The sequence below is a fragment of the Mangifera indica genome, chromosome 11, assembly GCF_011075055.1.
Source record: "Mangifera indica cultivar Alphonso chromosome 11, CATAS_Mindica_2.1, whole genome shotgun sequence".
In the NCBI taxonomy this organism is placed as follows: Eukaryota; Viridiplantae; Streptophyta; class Magnoliopsida; order Sapindales; family Anacardiaceae; genus Mangifera; species Mangifera indica.
The window spans coordinates 13958254-13982818 of record NC_058147.1 but is presented as its reverse complement, the minus strand read 5'-3'; the positions used below and the strand labels follow the sequence as shown (position 1 = coordinate 13982818).

The following is a 24565-nucleotide window of genomic DNA, read 5'->3' as shown; positions in this document are numbered from 1 at the left end:
TTCATTTCAAGCTCCAACAAGCTCATTTCAAATCCAACCCTAATCACGACCATGCAATGATACTTTGACTAACGACCTTCTAATGTCTCCCTAACATCTGTTAACTAATTCTAACTCATCATGATTATGCACCCCTTGCACACACGACCGTGTATCATAGTACTCTATATGTGAACGTGCATCCTATAATACACGTTTGTTCACTTCTTTTTTACACAGGTTTATAACCATGCACTTATGCACAATTATGTCGTCTTCTTTCTTGAGCATGTGCAATCATCCAACTATGTGCATGGTTATGCACCATTGTCTACCCTAAAATTCTAGCTTTTTTCAATAATTATGTTCTATTTCCTAATGCACAAAAAGTATATCTCTACCTTATATGTCATTTCCATCAACCTATAACACTTGTTGATGTGTTTAACATACAGATCAATCATCATATACCACCACCAATATATTCTTACACCCTGTTTTATCATATTTAACATTTGTATACAAATACAATGTGCCTACTATACTATTTCTTTCCTAAAACATCCAAAACTAATTTTAACACTTATTAAATACATCATAGATTCAATAACCCAAAGTAAAGATGATGAAATCCTACTTACCTCACTTCCTATAATTGGTAATATTGAGATATATACAAAGACTATGATGCATCAACATAGATTTGTCAATCCTAAGTACGAGAGTTGATATCTTTGATAGGTCTATTGATGAACATCGATGACTAAATAAATTTGTGGCTACAGTAGGATTAAGTGACTAAATATCATTTAGTCATTAATACAAACATTTGTTTATGAATATCGAAGGTGTTGGGGTTAGTGTCCTAGAGCCAATTCCTATGGTGATATGAGTTCATTAATAAAGGTCATATTTGTAATTTCTTATGGTGTAACACCCTAGGTCCAATAACCCAACCCACTGTTAAGATATTGTCCACTTTGGACACACAGTCCATCATGGGTTTGCTTCTGGGCTTTGCAACCCAAAACGCGTCTTACAGGAAAACGAGTGGGCCCTCACTCAACTGCCAAGATATTGTCCTTTACGGCCCAGCCTTTTCAGGGTTTTGTTCCTTGGACTCAGAGACCTGGTCAAGGCTTGGCCCAAGAACGCGTCTTAACAGTTAAGGAGCTCACAGGCTATTTAACCAATTTAATTCTCCCACCACTAACCAATGTGGGATCCAAAGACAGAGCACACACAGACCCAGCATCTCTCCCGTGCTTTGTCGATGTGGGATTCACCTAGGAGTATCACATACACCCCCCCTTACGGGACTCAGCGTCCTCGCTGAGGTTTGCCCCACCATCGTTCAAGAGGACACGCAGAGTTGCTCTGATACCATTTGTAACACCCCAGGTCTAATAACCCGGCTCACTGTTAAGATATTATCCACTTTGGACACACAGTCTATCATGGGTTTGTTTCTGGGCTTTGCAACCCAAAACGCGTCTTGACAATTAAGGAGCTCACAGGCTATTTAACCAATCCAATTCTCCCACCACTAACCAATGTGGGATCCATAGACAGAGCACACACAAACCCAACATCTCTCCGGTGCTTTGTCGATGTGGGATTCGCCTAAGGGTATCACATACTGTATGCCACCGAAATTATTTATTTACGTTGAATTCCTATGCAGATTATGAACAACATAAAAATATTGTTTTGAATTTTTTGGCAATACCCCTAGGCGAATCCCACATCGACAAAGCACGAGAGAGATGTTGGGTCTGTGTGTGCTCTGTCTATGGATCCCACATTGGTTAGTGGTGGGAGAATTGGATTGGTTAAATAGCCTATGAGCTCCTTAACTGTTAAGACGCGTTTTGGGTTGCAAAGCCCAGAAGCAAACCCATGATGGACTGTGTGTTCAAAGTGGACAATATCTTAACAGTGGGCCGGGTTATTGGACCTGGGGTGTTACATATGGTTCTCTTTTTTTGTTATAGCATATTAATATATGCTCAAACAAATTTCCTAAGAATAGTTGAATTGTAACGAGGGGATTAATGAATGACACATGATCGTAAAAACTCTATGTGCACATTAGGTGGTTATTCTTAAAATGTTCATAACATTGATATTACCATGACCAAGAGCATAAGTAATAGTGATAGAGTTATCATAATGTTGAATGAGTTCATCGAAAGATGATGACAATTCTCACCTATCAAAGTTGTTTATTGATGACTTAGTACAACAAATAACACATGTTATAGATGTGTTCACCAAACTAACTCATCAAGAGGATTCTATATCGATGGTTGCTCTTGTGTTTATGAAAAATATCCTCTTAGTGAATGTTGTTAAATATGATCCTTAGACTTAAGGTTATCAAACCACTTGTACAAGGTTCGATATGGTTTGACATCAACCTAACGTAGTTCAATCAGAAGATTATAAGAAAAATGATGATTGGCCATATCATGATCTATATGAAAACTATGATAGATCGATAAGGGATTTGTCACTTTTGAGTACAATAGCTGATTTTTCAGTTACAACGTACTAATGGATGTTAGTGACCAAATAAATGTATAGCCACAGTAGAATTAAGTTGATGTTTGATTCAATATTATCCGTTTATTAACAAAAGTCAATTTATGTTATTCGATAAGTCTTAAAGGAGACATTTAATCTATACCTTAGCCTTGGAGAGATATCATATGAAAAAATAATTAAATTGTATGAATAACGTCACATATTGACTTTACTAATCAGGTGGCCATGATGCCTTGTTAGAGGCTAATCTTATTTTGTGTTCAAGTAGATGTTAAGTCGAGAGCCTAAAACAGATCTAGTCATTACTAACTTAGTCGAAAGCCTATAGGTTACAAACAAAATGAGTTGACAAACTTTGGAAGTGTGAGGATTATCCAAGTTAGATTTGATCTAGATTTTAGAATGAGAATATAAAGGCTTGGAAAAGTCTATAAAGCTGAAATATATTTTAATATATTTTGGGACCCTAGTGTAATAATCTTGAGTTATTGGGTGTTTGTAAGATTTGATAGGATTGAGTTAGATTGACTTAAATCCACATCACCTAATTTGAAAGTCAAATTAGGATTACCATAGGATTTTATGCTATCTTCATTAATATTGCAATCTGCTAATTTTGGGTTGAATGCCAAAATTGTTGAAGAGTTAATGGGATATTAATAAGGGGATACACACATTTTTATCACATTGACCAAGAATATAAATTTCATAAGTTGTATATGCAAAATTTGGGTAAGAAGGGCCTAAGTCATGTATGCCCGACACATTCATGTGTGTTAGGCATGCATGGGTGAGCCGCCTAGGACATATTCAAGTCCCAAGCGACAAACACGTGATGTGTATATATGTGTATGTGTTTTTTTTTCTCATTTTAAAATACACACTACATATTATATTCAACCCTAACCACAATAGAGATTTTTTCGTTCCCTTTCATATAAAGTTGTCCTCTAGTTCTAATAAGCCAGTCAAGCTTTTACAGTTACTATTACATATGGATACTAGGTGGTAGGTCACAACTTGGTTATGATAACATGACTTCATAACCTCTTGTTATCAAAGAAGGACTAAGGAGCTGCCAATACAGGTATATCAAATAAACATTCTATACGTTTTCATGTATGTTTGTGAATTAATCATTCTATGGGAATGATCCAAAAAAGGGTTTTGTAGAATGTTTGATTTGTTAAATTAAATTGTTGTTTATTGTTCTACTACTGAAAACTGCAAAATCCCTACAATGATATCAAAGCCACCCTTAAGGGATTAATTCACAAAAGATTATACGTGTGAATTTCTTTTATTTGATTGCATAATATTTGTTGATATTAGATGTCTATAATTTGTGAATAGCTGTTATAAAATTGTTGAAGCATTTTTATAATTGATGCAATAAGAACATAAATTGGTGTTAATTTTATTGAGTTTTTCTCTCCCAATTTGGCTAGATATTGTTGAATTTAATATGCAGGTTAACTTATCCAGTTGATTAGCCAACTATTGAACAATGTCATGTTACAACAAATGGCACGAATGACTATGTCATGGTTAGAATTTTGATTCATTCAATTTCTATCGAATGATGGATACTAGTTATGTCTTTTAGACAAAAATGAGCATGTCAACCTTTCACTGTTTTCAATGAGAGCATTATAGGACTATTAAATTTTGTCTAAACAACGAGAATTAACAATTAAGAACTAGACATAATAAATTTTGAATTTCATTTGATTCATTAGAAATTTCAATGAATATGATTTGTAGATCTTTAGAAATACAAATCTAAATACCTTGAAGAAATTCAAAGAATTTAATAATGAAATAAAGAATTTGTTGACACATGTATTCAATCACTTAGGTTAAACCAAAAGTTGAATACATAAGACGAATGCTCTGATTTAATACCTGAAGTGTAGAGGGAGTTTTAATACCCTTTAAATATTCTATGATAATACTTTAGAGATTGTAATTCATGTTTTTGTCTATGTATAACACATTTTATATGTGTTGTACTCATTGGATTGAAGTCTAATAACTTATTTAACAATGGTAGTGACACTGATGTAAAGCAATTAATTTGAGTTAGTTGAACCATATGTTAAATATTTTTTCTTGTGTAATATTCTAAAGGAAACTTAGAAAATATTGCACTTCCAGTACTAGATAGGTTTTTAAATCTTTTTTAGAAGATTCTTTTAAACATCATTCTCTAAAAGATTTAGTAGGAGGATAACAAAACTTAATTGAGTTCTAACTCTCAAGAAAGATAAACATAAAATATATGATATACCATCAAAAGATGGTTGAGTGTCGTAACAGAGGTTACTAGTTCCTAAAAGGAAATAGACAATCAATCTATGTATACAAAATAATATAGATATGATAAGATACATTATGGGTTTATAAACTCCTGATAAATGTATAAATCATTTATGATGTTAAAATTTGAGACTTATGAGTGAAGTTAGACTCTAAATGCGTTCACAGTTGTTGCATACCATTAAAAGTTTGATAATTAATTATCAAGAGCAGCTCTAATAGATAAAACCTAGAATTGTTGTGACTATATTACAACCATTGGTATTAATCTCATATAGGAGTTGGTCAGGTATGCAAGTTGATGAGTTCTATTTAAGAACTCATATAAACGCCAAAGTCTAAAATATTCATACAAATAAAACCATTAAATCTTTTGGTTTTACTTAGATGAATATGATATCTGTATACAAAAGTAAATGGGATTACATCTCTGATCTCCATAATTTTTCTATTGATTTTGGATTTGTTTCATTCTCTGTATAATCAACTGAGCATCCTCAATTATTTTCTAAGTTCACTCTAGTCTAAGAAACTAAATCAAGATATCCTTCTCATCTAATTCATCCCAGCGTAGAAGAGAACGACACTTCTTACCATAAAGTGCCCCATAAAGTGTTTTCTAAATTGTCGCCTGATAACTATTATTATAGGTGAACTCCACTAAAGGAAATATCCCAACCCAACTTGCCTTATGGTCTAAACAACAAGCTCTTAATAAATTCTCTAACACCTAATTAGTCCTTTTAGTTTGGCCATCTGTCTACGAGTGAAAAGCTATATTAAATACCAAATTAGTGTCTAATGATCTATGTAAACTCTTTTAAAAAGTTGACACAAACCTCATGTCTCTATCTGACACTATGGTCTTGGGCATACCATGCAACCTGACAATCTCTCAAACATATAACTTCTCTAGTTAATCTGTAAATATGGTGTCCTTAATAGGGAAAAAATATGTTGTTTTGGTCAATCTATCAACTATTACCCAAAACTCATTATTTCCACTCTGAATCCTCGAGAGTCCAACAATGAAGTCCATAGAAATGTACACCCACTGTCACTCAGGTACACTTAGAGGCTAAAGTAATCCTAATGGTCTTTGGTGTTCAGTCTTAATTTGCTAGTAAGTAAGACACTTGGCGACATACTCAACCACATTTTTTTTCATGTTGAACCATTTGAATCATCTACCTTAACTTTGACACTAGTGGAACACAAACTCTACCTCTGAACTTAAGAATGCCATCTATCACCCGAAAGTTTGTCTCGACTCTATCATGAATTCTTTTAATCCTCTACTTACAATAGTTATCTTGAAGTTAAGCAGTCTTGATCTTTTCCACTAACATGGATTTGATCTTTAATTCTGCTAGAGCCCTAATTACTAACTCAATCTACTTTCAGTCCAAATTAATCTGAATCTCCCTCTGAACCATTAACTATGATGACATTTTTCTACTATAGGCATTTATGACTACATTAGTCTTGCCTGCATAATATTTGATATCATAGTCATAATCCTTTATTAGCTTGAGCCATCTCTTCTGTCTCATGTTAAGCTCTTTTTAAGTGAAAAAATATCTAAGGCTTTTGTGATTGGTGTAGATATCGCATTTTACCCTATATAAAAAATGTCTCCAAATCTTGAGGGCAAACACCACAAGTGTTAACTCTAAATCATAAACAGGTATCTGGTTTCGAAATCTTTCAATTGTCTCAAGAGATATGTTATAACCTTGTCTCACTACATCAATACTGCTCCTAAACCACCATGAGATGCATCAATATACAAATCATACTCGACCCTCTCCTCAAGTAAGGCTAACACTTAAGTAGAAGTTAATCTCCATTTTAACTCTTAGAAACTTTTTTCATAAGAATTTGAAATCTAAAACTAAATTTCCTTCTTGATGAAAGTTATGAGAAGTCTTGTTAACTTTGCTAATCCTTCAATAAATTTTATATTACCTAACTAAACCCAGAGAAACTATAGACCTTTTTAACTGTCTTTTACCTCTATTAATCTAAAACTATCTTAATTTTACTATGTGTACTAATATACCCTCTATCGAAACCGTATGCCTCAAGAAGGTTACTTAATCAAGCCAAAATTCACACTTGAAAATTTTTGCATACAATTATTTTTCCTTCAACCTTTGTAAAGTAAATCTCAAGTGTTGTTTAAGCTTGTCATGACTCCTAAAGTACACTAAAATATCATTGATGAAGACTACTATAAACTTGTCTATGCAATCATGGAATACCTTGTTCATCAAATCCATATATATTGAAGAGGAATTGGTTAGTTTGAACGATATCACTCCAAACTTGAAATGGTTATACCTCATTTGAAAAGTTGTCTTAGGTATGTCTTGTTCAACTACCCTTACTTGATGGTAGTTTGACCTTAGATTGATCTTGGAGAATATGACTGATCCTCTCAATTGATCAAGCAGAGCATCTATTATAGGTAATGACTATTTTTTCTTCACTGTTACCTTATTCAGCTCTCTGTAATTTATATGCATTCTCATGAACCCATCTTTTTTGTTAACAAATAGGATGGGTTCTCCTTAGAGAGAGTGACTGAGTCTAATAAAGTCATTCTCTAACAACTCTTGAAGCAGCTTTTTAAGCTCATGTAACTCGGTTGGGGCTATTCTGCAAGGTACCTTCGAGATAGGTGTTATGCCCGACGCTAGTTCAATACTAAACTCTATCTCTCACTTAGGAGTTAATCTTGATAACTTTATCTAGAACATATTTGGAAACTCCCAAATAACTGGTGTCTCCTCAATACCCGACCCTGACTTTACTTTACTTACTACATAGGCTAAAAAACCTATATACCCCTTGCTAAACATTTTCCTTACCTTTATAGCACTAATCATCATACTCTTGATACATTCCTCATTGAACTCAAATTGATCTCCATTTTCAAGGTTGAATCAGACTTTTTTATGTTGGTAGTCAATCTCAGTTTCATTCCTCCTTAAGAAATCTATCCCCAAAATCATATCAAAGTCTGGTATCTCAAACACTATTAAAGCCACAAGAAGTTGTCTACCCTATATCAATAATTTATGCCATCATAATCTCATCACTCATTATTAATCTACTATGTACTAACTTTATTTTAACTCTCTTGGCTACCCTACCTAGTTACACTTCTAATCTCTTTACTAGACTCTTGGCTACAAAATAATGAGTAACACCATAATAAATTAAAATGTAAATAAAAGCATTAAGATAAGAGATTTGACTAGTAACTACTGCTAAATTGGCCTCAGTTGGTCCTTGGGTGGTAGTATAAACTCTGGTAGTAACTTCCCATACTAGCTGCTCAGCTCAAACTAGAGCCTTGAGAAAGGACTGAATTATATGGACTGAATTATATGCCTTAGCTGATAGCACTTATAGTAAACTATTTGCCCTATCAAACACTCTCCTTTGTAATGTCTACCACATCTTTGATATACAAAAACTTTTGGCCTTTTGTGTTTCCTATTACTCTTCTAACCTTTTCTTGTTACCTTTAGGTTGGAACGATCTTTTCCCTTTCCTCTCTAAAGGAAGACCTCTCTAAATCGAGGCACTACTACTTCTCAACTGTGGTACTGGTACCAGTAATGGTATTGTCTGGGTTGATGTCCAACCATACATCCTCCTTACAAATACCTCTGCCATTAAAACTCTACTTTGGGCCTCACTATAAGTCTGGGGTGGTTGTATACCTGTTATGACATCTCAAGTTATAGCTGGATTGAACCTGTATACAAAATTCTCCATCTACCTTGTCTTTGTGCTAGCTATCTCAAAGGCATACCTCATCAAATGATTAAACTTGCTAGAGTATTCTTTCATTATATTTGTACCATGTGTCAAGGTAAGGAACTCTTAAACTTTGATATAAGTCATATTTGTCCCTCTGTACTCAACCTTAAATCTCTCCCTAAACTCTGTCCAAGGCATCTTAAAGGTCTTGGTCATCTTTATGACCAAGTTCCACTATGTTCAAGCACTTGACTTGAAAAAGTTGGTGGCATATCTAACATTTTCCTAGTTTATCATGTCAAATAAGGTCATAACACTCTCCATCGACTTCAACCACTCTTCAGTTGTAATCGAATCTTTAGCACAATCAAATTTCTGAGGCTGGTGCATCCTAGGTAGATTTAAGATGGGGTGCAACTGAGTCTTAGTTAGTGTTACTATTGATACTACAATTGGTATTAAGGTCATCTCTACTAAGTCTTGTGCTTGTCCTGACGGTACCTATCCTAACTCACTAGCTTAAGCTGGAACACCTCCTTACTCCTTGAATATCTCACTAAATATGTCTCTGACATCTTGAACATTTAGACTTGCTCCCTTACTCTAACTCCTCTATACGTTCCCAGTCTGAATATTTCTTGTGTTAGCTTTTATTCTTATTTTTCTTGGAAAACCCACAACTATAAGTCTCTATAAAACTTAATAGGTATAAATAAAACTAAGCTTACAGTGATAGGTTGTGAGTGTAGTCAGCATGGCATAAAGGATTTACATTTCTGTTTAATTTGATTGCACAGATATTTAAAACAGTTTTTGGGTACCAAAAGTATGCATTGATACCAACTTATAACACCCCCTCTAGAAGCACTACCCTCTAAAGAAAAGAGTCATCAAATTATTTATTTTGACCATGCATTAAATAAAAACTCAAAAACATTTGAATAAAACCTCATTTATTAAACTTTATGAAATTACTAAAACACCATTTTTGAAACCCTAAATCGGAAGCATACAAAAGATGTCAGATTATAAGATGTTAATTGAAAAACATAACATGTGTAGCCTGATACAAAAATAAATTTTGAATAAAGTAAAACAGAAAAGACAGAAATACCTTCGCTCTCTACACTTGTTAACTATCACTCATTCAACATCTAAATCTAAAAGTTATACTTTAGGAACTGTCTAGGCTATATATCATAATTCTCGGATCAAACTATGTCCTTTTAATCACTAAAAAACCACTTCCCTAGATTTCTATTTAGCGTAACCCTACTAAACTTGGTGGAAGCATTTAAATCTAAAAACTATAACTAAAATTGTATATTAGGTCAATCAGTCTATATTAAATATAAAGATTTGACACTTTGCCCATATAACGTATCTCTTTATTTAACTATACCAAACTGTATCTTAATTGGGTTCATCTGCGAGCTTGTACCCTTCTGTAAATCTAATGTCTTACTGCAAACATGCACTATTATAGGTAGTGTAGTGAATGTGTACTCACGGTGCCTCTTCATAACAATCCTGTGATGTCAGCATGCATACATCTTGAGCCTTTACTTAACTTAGCTCGTTTTCGCTTCCACCTAACAATATATTTGGTACCACACTATGACTTCACTCTTTGGCACATAGGGTATTACTACGTACTTGGAATCCTTATACTATTACTTGGAATGACTCTTAAATCTCTAGCCTAGCTCTCTTACTCTTTTTGGCATGTACATCTAGACACACGAGAAGGTGTCTCTTTGATTTACTTGCACATAACCACCTTCCTATAGCTTCTCCTAGTGTGATATTATTGATAGATACACGAGCATGTATCCTTCAAATATTTATTTCACTTTCCTTTTTTATTCTCATCATGACCACTCTATTTCTCAAGGGTATTATGATCATTTCATCCCACACACGATCATGCCTAAACTATATACGAAAAGTCCACGTGTCCTAATTGATCGCTCATCGATTAACGACATCTAACGATTATTAGATAATCAAAAAACTTAACCCAAATTTTAGAGATTGCATACACAAGTGTGTCTCATACCACATGACCATGTATCAATTCTAGAATTCAAAAGCGTAGTCTTGAAAATGCACCCTAATTGGTCTCTATGCATTCTTTTCAATTCTAGGCATACCGAATATATCTATAATCCATTTATAATGCATTCCAACAATTTTATCAACACCAAATATAAATCGTCTCAATATAAGCCAAAAGATACAATCAATATAAACTTTGCCATTGTAGAGTAAAAAGGCATACACGATAACCTTAAAATCATCTAACTATAGTGATTTATCATCACTAACAATCACCATTACAATTAGCATGACATCCAAACATATATTATACCATGATAAAACCTCAATCATCTAATATTGATATTTGATTCTTTACTATTCATCACAAAATCCTTTGGATGCCAAATATCATGGTACAAATTGATTTCATACATCCATCATGCTTTAATCACAATATTAAACACCCTCACATACTCATATAATCCCCAAGGTCAATTCAACAAAATCATGACAAAGAAAAAAGAATTTTATTTATCTTAATTCGCAGAAGCAAGAACATATAAATATGTTTCCTTTTTTTTTTTTCTCGTCACCACGTCACTGGAAAAAGCTATCGAAAGTTACCTGCAAAAAGTTGGAAGATCATATGTCAAACTCTCTTTCTTTTTGGAAGTTTCGTGCTTTTAGGGATTATGAATCATGATCCCTAAAACGTAACAACATATCTTATATAAAAATTGAAATCGTATTCACCATACACAGGTGCGTGTCACTTAAATTTGAAATTTACATGAATTCAATCTTATTCGACTAACATGGTGGGACACATGGCCATAATCTCTCTATAGACGACCATATGTCACCAAAAACTTGCACTTTGACTTAGAAATCATATTTAATCATGCTCACATCATATACTAATGAATAAAGACTATTTTGCCTTTGAAACATACCTGTGGGTGTCACATGAAATAAGACAAACCAAGTTTGAAAATACTGAATATTAATTCAGAGGATAAGTTGTATAGTATATGTTGAATAAATTTTACGTTAAAAGTCAAGTACGGGGTGTTTAAAATGCAAGATTGTAAACAATATATTGGATCATAAATTTTGACATTTCACATAATTGATTTGGTACTATTAGTACCAAATAGATGCTTTATAAAAGTCATGGTCTCACCAAACAATCTAATTGCATACTCTAGCAATTTCAACCTGTCAATAATGATTGATAATAAGAAAGGTTAATTAACCCTTAAAAAACTAAATGAACAGATTGTATCAGTGAATGCTCTGTTGTAGCAGAAGCAATGATGGGCATGTGTGGTCATCCAATGTTGTTAACATGAATAATTGGCTATAGTGCAAGTGAGAGATTGTTAATATTGGTACCCTAGCGTCAATCCCTATTGTGATATGAGTTCATTAATAAAAGTCATATTTGTAATTTCTATGGTTTTCTTTGTCTATTTTAGCATATTAATATATGTTCAAACAAATGTCCTAATAATAGTTGAACTATGATGAGGAGATTAGTGCATGACACAGGATCGTGAGAACCTTATATGTACATTAGGTGGTTGTTTTTAAAACGTTCGTAACTTTAATATTACCATGATCAAGGACACATATAATGATGATAGAGTTATCATAGTGTTAAACAACTTCATCGAAAGACGACGACAGTTGTCACGTGTCAAAGTTATTTTTGATGACTTGGTGTAACACATGGGCACATGTTGTAAAAGTGTTCGCTAGATTGACTTGCCAAGAAGATTCCATGTGGATGGTTGTTTTAATATCTATGAAAAATATCCTCTTGGTGAATAGAGGTATATGTGATCCTTATACTTGATCATCTTGTACAAGGATCGATATAATTTGACACCAGTCCAATGTAGTTCGATCAGAGAATTGCCAAAAAAGTAGTGATTGGTCATATCATGATCTATATAAAGACTATAATGGATCAATAAAAGATTTGTCACTCTTGAGCATGAGAGCTAATATCTTAGTTAGGGTTTACTAATGAATGTTAATGACCAATTAAATATATGGTCATAGTGGAACTGAGTTGACGCTCGATTTAATATTATTTGATTATTGACAGAAGTCAATATATGTTATTAAGGGACCTTTGAGGAAGACACTTAATTTGTACCTCAGTCTCAAAGAAATATCATATGACAAAATGATTGAATTATACGAGTAACATCATTGAAAGGTTAAAAGAAGTCACATGTTGACTTCTACTAATTTGGTGGTTGTGATGTCTTGTTAAAGGCTAATCTTCATTTGTGTCCAAATAAATATTAGGTTGAAAGTGCGATATGAATTCGACCACTATCAACTTAGTAGAGAGTCTATAAGTCATACACAAAAGGAGTTGATGAACTCTGAAGGCATGAGAATTCTCCAAGTTAGATTCGGTTTAAATTCTGGATTGAAAATCTAAAGGCTTGGAAAGGTCTATGGACCTGAAATATTTTTCAATATATTTTAAGTCCTTAGTGTAATAATCCTGAGTTGCTAGAGTGTATGTGAGATTTGGCAGTATTAAGTTGAACTGACTCAAATCCACATCACCTAATTTGAAAATCAAATTAAAATTGTGATAGCATTTTATCCTATATTCATTAATATCGTAAAAATCTAATTTTGAGTTGGATGAATAGGATATTAATGATGACATATACATGTATTTATCACATTGACCAAGAATACAAATTTCATAAGTTGTACATGCAAAAGCTAGGTGGGAAGCTTTTCACCCAAGTCATGTCCACCTAACACATTCATGTGTGCCAGAGGTGCATGGGTGAGATGCTTAAGACATATTCAAGTCCTAGGCGACAGACATGTGATGTGTATATATATGTGTCTTTTCTCATTTTAAAATACACATCACATATTATATTCAACCCTAGCTACAACAGAGAGACTTTTTCCTTCCCTCACCCAAAATTGTCCTTTGGTTCTAACAAGCCACAAGCATAGTCGAGTCTTCACAGTAATTGCTACGTGAGGATACAATGAGGCAAGTCTTAACTAGGTTTTGATAGCACAACTTCACAACCTCCATCATTAGAGAAAGATAAAGAAGCCACCAATGCAGGTAAATCAAATAAACACCTTATATGTGTTCTTGTATGTTTGTGAATTAATCATTCTACAGGGATGATCTAGAAAGGGATTTTGCGAAATGTTTGATTTTTTAAATTAAATTTCAATTTGTTTTTCCACTGTCGAAGACTACAAAATCCTTACAGAGGGCTCCCTAAACTAGCACTAAATCTATGTCTCAATCTTGAAGAGATGTCATATAATGATATAACCAAATTGCATAAGTAACAGTATTATTGACAAGTTAAGGGTAAATCGTTAACACTTTCATTAGTCAAGTGAGCATGATACCTTTGTTATTAAGCCAATCTTAGTCTACATATGAATGGTTGTCAACTTGTGGGCTCAATACGAATCTGTCTATGACTGACCTAATGAAAAGCCTATGAGTTATATAAAATAGAAGTTTATCAAACTCTGGAGGCATAAAATTATTCGAAATGAATCAAGTTCAGTACCTAGATAGACAATTTTGAGTCTCAAGAAGTCTTTGGACTCAAAGTGCAAGTTATTACATTTAATGACCGAAAGGTAATAATCCTATGATGTTTAATTGTAATAGAAATTTTGGATACTAGACTTTATCCAATTAGATAAGGATAAATTCAACATGGGTAATTTTGGCCTATGCATGATTGTGCATGGATCAGACAAGGGCATGCATTATCCTCTTATAAACAATATCCATGGATCTTATCTATCTTGAAATTCAGATAATCATGGATTATACAGATAATTTCATAACTTTTTTCCTTGTGGACATTATGCAACTGACAAAACATCCTCATAAATCATTTCATATGGCATTGTTCATGAAGTCAATTTATTTGCATGAGGCATAGTAAACACCTTTGGCAACATCATAAAATATGACAAAACATAACAAATCGAAGTCTTATAAGAAGCCAACAAGATGAGAATCTTCGCTTTTTTGGGTACCAAAAGCAAAAGCAATAGCAATCAAGTTCAACACATGTAACTACCACTGCAAAAAAATACTAATTTTAGTGGTAGAAGCAATAATGAGGAGATTATATCCCATCATTATAAGTATTTTTTGTCATAATTTTAGCGATCAATTATTTATATTCTCATTAAAACCAAATAAATTAATAAGTTTAATAATGAGAAAATGATCATTAAAAATTTATTTTTCATTATTGAAAAGTTGTAATGACAGAAAAAATCTTGTAATCGATTATCGTTATAGCTTCCCCCATTAAAAATATTAACATCCCCCTCATTATAACTATGTGCATATCAGCCAAGTAATAGTGTAGCCAAGTAAAAATTTATATTAAATAAGTAAAAAGGTGAAGAACTACAGTTTTGCGATCGGTTTCCGCAGAGAATCAAAACCAGCAATTGTCCCTCTACCGCACAGAACAAAACACTCGTCCAATCAAATAAATTGACCCATCATAGGTCCATTGGACCCTCTGGAAGAATCAAATACAATTGCATGTTTCTTCAATCTAGCAATTTAAAAGCACAAGCAAGCAATAAATTTAACTTATACCAAAAAAAAATAGTGTAAGAATAAAGAATGTCATATCATTAAGTTCGAGATACCACTTAGCAAGAAAAATATAATCAGTGGAAGTGCTCTTGATGCCTACACAATGACATAAACATACAAGCATATAAATTAGGAGTGTTGAAGTATATACTTAACTGTTACGAGCGCAACTAGCCTACGGACAGGCTTGTTTAAGGATCAGGCAAAAAGCATTCAAAAATGTCATCAAAGATATTATGCACACAGCTTTTTAAGTTCCTGAATCAAAAAACAAAGGCAAGTAATTAGACAATGAAGCCCAAGACATTCAATAAGTTGAAATTAAATTTTATAATACTAAGACAAAAGAGAAACCTTATAAGATAAATATGAAGTAGACATAAAGAATGAAAATGCATATGATAATTATACAAAAAAAAAAAAAGAGACACCTGAAAATCTGATAGACCCCCAATAATCAAGACTTGCAAGAGGAAGGGCAAAAGGGCAATTGCAACACCAGCAGCTATAATTCAGAAGGCAACTGTGGATAATCATCATACAAACTTAGCAAATCTAGATAACCATCACACAAACTTGGAAGTACAGCTGAGCAAACACATAAACAAGGAAGTAGCAAATCACATGGCCATAAACATAGGAGCAGATCACACAGGCAAGGAAAGAAATCAAGAGGAGCATACAACCAGGAAGGAGACAGATCTTCAGGGATGGAGCTGTGCGTTAAAAGGAGAAGGAAGCTGTGAGAATGGGGCATCCAGAAAAAAATATAATTGGTTAGGTTTTGGTTTGGGGGCTTAAGCCTAGGTCATTGGTTCACTGCCACGACAGTGTTGGTTGTATTGGTTTTTTTGGTTCCTTGATTTATTTCAATAAGCCATTGTAATCTGCACTATTTCATTCAATAAAGCAGTCATTTCATTTATTCATATAATTCCGTTGATTACAATCCATTGGTTCATATAATTCCATCAATTACATTCATTCCACAAATTAGCAATACACAGTTCTTTTACATAAATACAGTACACGTAACAGGTACTCAGCGGTTGACTTCGTCTCCAGAAGGACCCAGCTCCTGCAGAAGACAACTCCACAAGGTCAGGTACGCAACATAATCTAAACAATAAAAATAATTTTTAATAAATCAACAAAACACCATGCAACATTGAACTATGACTGCAGGCAGGGCAGTACAATATCAAACCAACATAAAGCTGAAAGAATTCTTAAACTAATACAAACATGAAAGTTATGATAGGAAATTGCCAAAAGTCGATGGAGAAACCATAAGTAGCATTGATAGTCGAACAAAGACCCAAAAGTCCAATTGTAGAAGAGTAGCAATCAACAAGCATTGATTTCAAATTCTGATAGGTACCTGGAGTGTTCAGCTAACATGTTCTGCTGGAATGATGGTTCTGCTGCCGCTGGGAAGTTGCTATTCAAGGATTTCCGGAATTTGTAACTGCAAAAAATGTGATAATGTGATACTGTGATAACATGCTGCTGTTTGGTGACTATGCTGCTGCAGCTAGCTGCTGGACCAAGATTTCTGGGTTGTATTGTTGCTAAAACAGAACTGCTGTGGATATTGTATCAAATGGCTGAACTGCAATGTAATGAATATTATTGTGTAACAAACTGGATAGTAATGTATGGAATACCGCTTGCATTGATAATCTTTGCAGAAACACGTATAAAGTTCACTGGTGAAAGTACTTCTTAAAAACTTAGCATACTAATTCTCTGAACTCACAATGAAAGGAAAACAGAAATGCAAACTAAAAGAAGACAGAAATTCTTCCTCCGGCATTCAAGAGACTGGAAACTCTCCCTACATTACCTTTTCTCAATTTTCTTCTCTGCCCTCCTCCAACTCCGGGTCTCCTTCTTCTATTTCCTTCCCATAACTGCCTTTCCAATTCTGTGGTTACACCTCAGCTAAGGCTATCTCTGTGGTCCCATGCTCATGCTGCATAATTGTTGCTGCCCCATCTTGGGAGGATTGTTTGTCTGCTGCCATTCCTCCTGCTGCTTGAGTGACATCTGTAGCTGCTAAGTTTCTTCCACCTGCATTCTCAGCTTCCTTCACAGTATCTCTCTTTCTCTTCTTCCTCGTGTACACCTTGGCCCTAACAGGTTCCAACTCACCATCAGTTCCTCCACTTCTAATTTCAGTTGAATTGGTCTGATCAGGGTAGTAATTAGCATGGCGTTTCCTAGTTATCATAGGAGCCAAATTCTCAATAGAAAGGTTAGATTGGATCACAATGGGCTGTGTATATAGTAGAGATACCCCACAATATTTCACCTTGCAACCTTCTACAGGGCCTTTGTAACCATGGATAAATGGACGAAACTTAAAAGAGGCAGCTGTATATTCTCCCTTAAGAACCCGAACAGGACTATACCCCAGTACAATGTGTTCAGAATCAATAGCTGTGATAGCCCAAATACCAGCAACAGAAAGCCTCAATCCAAATATAGAGGGATCCCATTGATTATCACTGGTTTGAAACTGGTAAGTAGAATCCACAAAAAGACCACGACCACAATAACGCCACTCAAATGCAATAACAACACATAGAGCGAATCCAATGAACTTTTTATTGCACCAATGTTGAGGTAGCACAATAGTTATTGAAGATCCTGAACTTTGATAGCTAAACCAATCAGGAATTTTACTCCCAGGTAGACACAAACTAGTTGAAGGTGTTTTTTCATATACCTGAAATAAAAAATGACCATTGATGATTTCTGAGAACATGTAGATAGTGAAAGAGAAAAAAGGTACCTTTTCATGGCAAAGTCTTAATGATTTAGATGACATATGTTGAAGTTGCAGTTGTGAATCTACCAAAATGCTGTTGCATGCTTTTTGATTCAGTTGCAGGCAGTTTGTAAAGATGAACTCGATTCTGCTATATGCAAATTGACAACAGCGCTCAAATACTAGCTCCAGTTCATCTGCATTTAATTCTTCTAGGCGTGATGGAAGATGTGGTAATGATTGGAGCTTCTTGCAATTCCTTGCATCTAAAAAACGTAAACATACAGGAAGCTCTGGCAATGATTGAATCATTCTGCAATTGCTTATCAAAAGATGCTTTAGCCGAGAGAGTTGTTTAACACTTCTAGGTAAACTCTTCAAATTGTTTCCAGAGAGATCTAATAGTTTCAGAGAGGGCATATAACAAATATCTTCAGGAATAATAGTTAGAGAGCAATAAGACAAACTTAATTGTGTTAAGGAACCTAAAACTGAGAATGAAGGCAAAATCAAACTTCTACACTTAGAACAATGCAGAACTCGAAGATCTTTACAACCAGCAATAGAGGATGGTAATTCCCTAATAGCAGTTCTGTCTGCATTGAAGTACCACAAACATTTTAGATTCCCCAAGCTATCTGGCAATCTATCAAGTTTTGAGCAACCAGAAAGATTTATTGAGCATAGAGATGTCAACCTGAAAATATTACTTGGAATGGTCTCAAGGTTTTTGAGATCCACCAATGTCAAGTCAATAAGCCCAGTTAAATATTCAATAGAAGATGGAAGCTGCTTAACTTTTGTTGCTCTACCTAGAGAAAAATACTGTAAATTTTTTATTTCTTCAAAGATTTCGGGGAAACTCTTTAGCTTTGAGCAATTCCAAAGTTTAAGCCTAGAAAGAGATTTCAGATCACGAATGGCAGTAGGAATTTCTTCTATTCTGGTTGCAGATAAATCTAATTCCTTTATGTTCCCTGAAATCTTTGGAAAGATTTTAAGACTTTTGCAATATCTGAGGTTCATAACCTCAAGCATCGAGGCATCTGAGAGGTCTGAGATCCTGGTCAAGTATCTGGACCCACGAAGATCAATCAATTTCAACTTGGGAGCATGCTGTAACAAAAATTTTAAGGCTAAAATAAATTAGTATCAGTGAACCACATAGTTTACATATGAAAGAACATCTATATAATCATAAATTATACCTTAGTTCCTTTCCAAAGTTGCTCCACCTTACTATAAGGCAATCTAAGTTCAACAAGGTTCTCTATATTAAATTTTGATGGCAATTTTTTCAAAGGGTATCCCTCCCAATGGAGATACCTCAACTCATTTGGAAGATATTTCAGACCATGAGGAAGATGCACCTTAGAAATATCCAAAAACTGAAGATGTGCTTTAGAGAACACTTTGTAAAGCTTAGGAGTATAAAACTTCAGCAATCTAAGATTGGACATATTTGCAAAGGCTCCAGAACTTAACTGAAGTTCTCTTATTTTTGACATATCTAAGAATGTGCCTTCAATTGAATCAGTGCCCTAATAAACAAACATAACAAAGTATAAGTGAATATAAAAAGCACAAAACTTTCACAAATCTACGGTACATAACAATAAATTTTGTATGGGTTGATTGTTTCTTTATTGGACTTCTAATATAAAAAATAAAAACTAGTTCATTAGGCTCTTTACCTTATTATTTTTCAACATGTTGTAGACATCCTCATGATACCACAACCTACTACGTTTCGCAGGCTCTTTGGCAGATTCTTGGAAAACAATTTCTCGACCCATTTCTTGCAATAAATCATGCATTTGCAACTTGTTATTTGATATTGTTATGAGAGATTTATCACAGAGGTTACGCAATTCAAAATAAAGGGAGTAATGACTGTCTAGCATTATTTGAGCCACATCATCTATATCCTCTCCTTTAAAGAAACAGGCAATATCAAGAAAAATCTCTTTTTCCTCTCTGTTCAGTCTATCATAACTAATTTTTAACACATCATGAATTTGGGGATCAAAAACCATTTTCAAATTATACATTGCACTTTCCCATTCTCGTCTGCTCTTTCGAAAGAGGGTAGAACCCAATGCTTTAAGAGCTAATGGATTGCCTTTTGCATAATTTATTACACTACTTGAGAGCTCCATAAAATCTTCAAGAGGATGGCATTGTTTAAAGGCATATTTACAAAACAACAAAAGAGCTTCATTATGGTTAAGTTCCTCAACCTCATATATGCTTTGCACTCCATAACTATGAAGTACTTGTTTATCTCGAGTAGTTATAATAATTCTACTTCCAAGACCGAAATGGTCAAGCCCTCCGCCCAAAAATTCTAATTGTTCAAAATTATTCACATCATCAAGAACAATGAAAACTTTTTTGCGTCGAAGTCTTTCCTGGATATACAGAGGAATTTTGGGAGTGCCTATTTTGAGGTTTTCTTCTTCTAATATTTGAGAAAGAACTTGGTCTCTCAAATGACTTAATCCCCATTTTTCTGATTCTTCTCTAACATTAATACAAAAGTAACAACCTTCAAAATCACAAGAAATTTGGTTAAAAATCGCTCCTGCAATGGTTGTTTTACCTATACCACCCATTCCCCAAATTCCTATTATTCGAAAATCTGACAATCCAATGCATAACAATGATTTGATATGCTTAATGCGTGAGTTTAGTCCAACATAGTAATCAGAATCACTTGAGATAGATATATTTTTCAATTTCTTCAAAATATCTTTAACAATCTCATCTACAAGTGTCGCCTCAGGCCTACAAACATGCAGATAAATAGTAGTGAGTTGGAATGTACCATGGCATATGCAAAATAATACGAAACAGTTTATTTTATTCTTTTCTTGTGGGGGATTAGGAATTGTAAAGCTAACTTTCTAATGTTATTTTTCATTTAAAATACCCTTAATTTGTCCACAGAAATGAAAAAAATTGGCTAAATTATATCCTGTAGTGCAGAAGAACTTAATTTCATCAAAAGGCCATTCCTGGGATGTTCTTGATGAGTCAAATTAACAAGGAAAGATTAAATAATCATTAAATCAAAAATACCAAACTTTTCAAGAAACTCGTTCCGTCCTCATTATGAAACCCAGACAAGTTAGAAAGGTCACTAGTATTGAACCAAAACTTGATGCAATAAGTTCACAGCAAATAAATAATGAAATAAAAACAATTTTGTAATCACAGTTCTCACAGCATCAACCAACTAGAAGATTTCAGAAGAAATAAATTAATTAATTAATGACATCTAAAGTCTTATTTTCATATACATTTACTCGGTTAAGATTTTATATCGTTCCTAAATAACTGGATTTTAGCAAGGAATATTATATCTTATATAGCATTAGTAATTGAAAACTTATAAAGACTTTAGTAAAGAATTAGTAGTTACTTGGTTACAGAGGAATCCCATCCAGATAAATTGGCAGCTTCAGTCAAAGCATTCCTCCAATTCTGAACTTTGTTTCTCATCTCCTTAAAACGTTCTTCATGCTTCACAAAAGCCTCCGCGAAAGTTCCCGTTTGCTTCCGAATATCAGATGGATTCACATTGAAGAAAACTGGTATAACAATTTGGTTATTGAATTTTTTACATTCAAGAATTTTTACAAGTTCATCCAAGCACCATCTAGAGGAAGCATAGTCTTCTGAGAAAATTATTACTGAAATCTTCGATGATTCTATTGCCTTCAACAGCACAGGAGAAATTTCATCTCCTCTCTTAAGTCCCCTGTCATCAATAAAGGCTTCAATCTGTTTTCGACGCAAAGCCGCATAGAGATGACTAGTAAAGTTATCACGAGTATCCTCGCCTCTAAAACTAAGAAAAACATCGAATTTGGAATCTCGATGGGAAATGGAATTACAAGACGACAATGATAATGAAGAAGCCATAAACGAAATTTTGCCCATAAGATTTTATTGCTCCCTTCCACGCGAATTCTTATGATTTTCGTGGGCCTTTCCGCTCCAATAAACTTTAAAGAGAGCAGACGTCAACGACAGAGGAATCTCGATGCTGAGCCAAAACACGCGATCAGGTTAGGGGAAAAAGATTTGATCATTGAACAAACTCAAGTCTGACCCATTAAAAACGCAAAACAAATAAAAATTAAAAAATAAACATCACCAAAGAAACAAGCTAAAATTTTATTTCAAAAATTCGGAAAGAGCTATAAATTTTATATAATTGGAAAAGGAATGCGAAGAAAGATGAAGGAAAAATGGAAGGCTGTAGAGGGAATCAATCTATGCATATGTATCTTACAAATGAAGGGAGGCGGATGGTCCCTCCAATCAACAAGGTAGCTATTTTCTAAAGTTAATTTCCAAGGTATTTAATGTATTCACACAAAGTTTTGAATTTTTCTTTTGACGTCATAGAAAAATCCACCATATATAACATATAGTGGACCATCTGCTTCATACATTTTATTCTCTTGCTTAAGTTTTACTTTAATTACAAAATGAAGAGAGAGGGGGTGGCGGCCCCTCCGGTCAAGAAGATAGTTATTTTCTAAATTTAATTTCCAAACCACTACGTAGTAGGAGACACTCAGGGTTTCTGGGACCTTTTCATTTTTCCTAATGTAAACTTCCATTTTTTCTCTTTTTGACTCACTGTTATTTTGCACTCAAGTTAACAATTTATAATACAATTTATTAATTCGATACTGTTATAAAGCCAGGTGGCTTTCCACCAAATTAAGTCAAGAAAAAGTGGTGGGAAGGCATTTATTTATGAGAAGAAAATTTGGCTAAAGTAATGTGAATGCATTAATAATATTGGAAACTTGGCTTAGAAGGAAGCCACTTTTGCTGACTGGAGGGGCGGCAATTCTCCTATAAATACCCCCCCTCTCTTCATGTAATATGTACAATTTTTCTCTTGCTCTTCTCTTCATTTCATCCGGATCATATATATAAAATTATTCTCTCAAATTGCTTTCTCTCTTTTCTCAATTCTTCATTAATCATTTTATATTTATGTATTAAATTCATAACACGTTATCAGCACGATCAGCTCAGATATATTATATTTTTATATTATACCGTTATGCTACTTAAATATTATAAATACAGATATCCCAATTGTGATGTCCCAATTGACTTTTAATTTCTGTTTAATTTTTCTTTATAATTATACAATATTTGCAACCCGAAGTTTGCAAAATTGTAAATCTGGACCTGAAGTCCTGCATATTATTTGTAACATGAAGTTTACAAAATTATAAATTTAGACCTGAAGTCTGAAATATCATAAATCTGGATCTGAAGTTCTGAATCCTATTTGTAACTTGAAGTTTACAAAATTATGAATCTAGACCTGCAGTCCTGAATATCAAGAATCTGGATCTGAAATCCTGAATATCATTCGTAACCCGAAGTTTACGAAATTATAAATTTGTGACCTAAAGTTATAAATATTACTTGTAACCTGAAGTTTACAAAACCAAGAATCTGGACCAGAAGTCCTGATATTATTTAAATATTTATTTTTATTGTATTTCATTTATTTGAATATTTATTTATTCGTATATTTATTTATTTGAATCTTTATTTTTATTTATATCCGATTTACAACCTGAAGTTTGTAAAATCGTGAGAAAATCATATATATGGGCCCGAAGTCCCGAGTTTTACGATTTACAACTTGAAGTTTGTAAAATCATGAGAATACATGTTTATGGGCCGGAAGTCCCCAGTTTCATAAATATGGGCCGGAAGTCCCCAGTTTCATCAAAGTCTTTATTTTAATAATGAAATCACCTTTGCAACCTGAAGTTTGCATAAAGTGTGAAAAATATGGACTTGAAGTCCAAAACCATAATCAGAATACGTATTATAATATTCTGAAAATGAATTACAAAACCAGAAGTTTTGTATATATGGGATAATATATGAACCTGAAGCTTCCAAAATTAATCCCAATATTTCTCCTACAAAATCAGCTGTTTTGTAAATTTGAAATAATATTTGAACCTGAAGTTTCAAAGATTAACTCATATATATTGTTTACAAAACCAGAAGTTTTGTAAATATGACAATAATTGAACCTGAAGTTCCTAAAATTAGATGGATAATATTAAATGGGCTTTTTACATGAGTCTCCACTTAAAATTTGTGAGCCTTGAAAAACTAACTAAATAAAATATCCCAGAAGGACAAATACGAGGCTATTATCTTTTGGCATCATATCCCTGAAGGATTGCAAGCCGAAATATGAATACAATGACTCTATATTTAGTATAAATCTGTAATATTCAGAATTTTTTCCTAAATGTGGAAGATAAAATATTTCCCACATTTTATTTTTGCTCCTGTAGTAGCAATATCAGAAAAGAAATTCTGAATTAATATTTTTCTCGTTATATATCGTTCCCTGAAGTGAACGCAACTACCAGAAGTAGTTATTATGAGTATGAAATGCCCAAAAATTTTATAATTAAATCCAT

The 24565-nt window shown here is 33.6% G+C and overlaps 1 protein-coding gene across 3 annotated transcripts; it reads right to left on the bottom strand.

The window, feature by feature from the left end:
• Nucleotides 1–16204: 16204 nt before the first annotated feature.
• Nucleotides 16205–22417, bottom strand: LOC123228606 (disease resistance-like protein DSC1). 3 transcript variants are annotated; one of them, XM_044654032.1, is made up of 7 exons: nt 21502–22417; nt 19772–20864; nt 19286–19618; nt 18102–19193; nt 17151–18035; nt 16686–16916; nt 16205–16382 (listed from the first exon to the last, which is right to left on the bottom strand). In XM_044654032.1, exons 1-5 carry the CDS (start codon nt 22020–22022, stop codon nt 17238–17240), a joined length of 3837 nt encoding a protein of 1278 aa, XP_044509967.1. In that variant the 5' UTR covers nt 22023–22417; the 3' UTR covers nt 16205–16382; nt 16686–16916; nt 17151–17237. The 3 variants fall into 3 exon arrangements, with proteins under 3 accessions (XP_044509967.1, XP_044509969.1, XP_044509968.1); XM_044654034.1 differs by having other exon boundaries at nt 16686–16911; XM_044654033.1 differs by having other exon boundaries at nt 16686–18035.
• Nucleotides 22418–24565: the final 2148 nt, after the last annotated feature.

Coding starts and splice junctions, on each gene's coding strand:
- LOC123228606 (XM_044654033.1), bottom strand. CDS start 22,022: ATGGGCAAAATTTCGTTTATGGCTTCTTCATTATCATTGTCGTCTTGT. Junction 19,619..19,771: donor ACATGTTGAAAAATAATAAG/GTAAAGAGCCTA, acceptor TTTGTTTATTAG/GGCACTGATTCAATTGAAGG. Junction 18,036..18,101: donor TAAGACTTTGCCATGAAAAG/GTACCTTTTTTC, acceptor TTTTTATTTCAG/GTATATGAAAAAACACCTTC.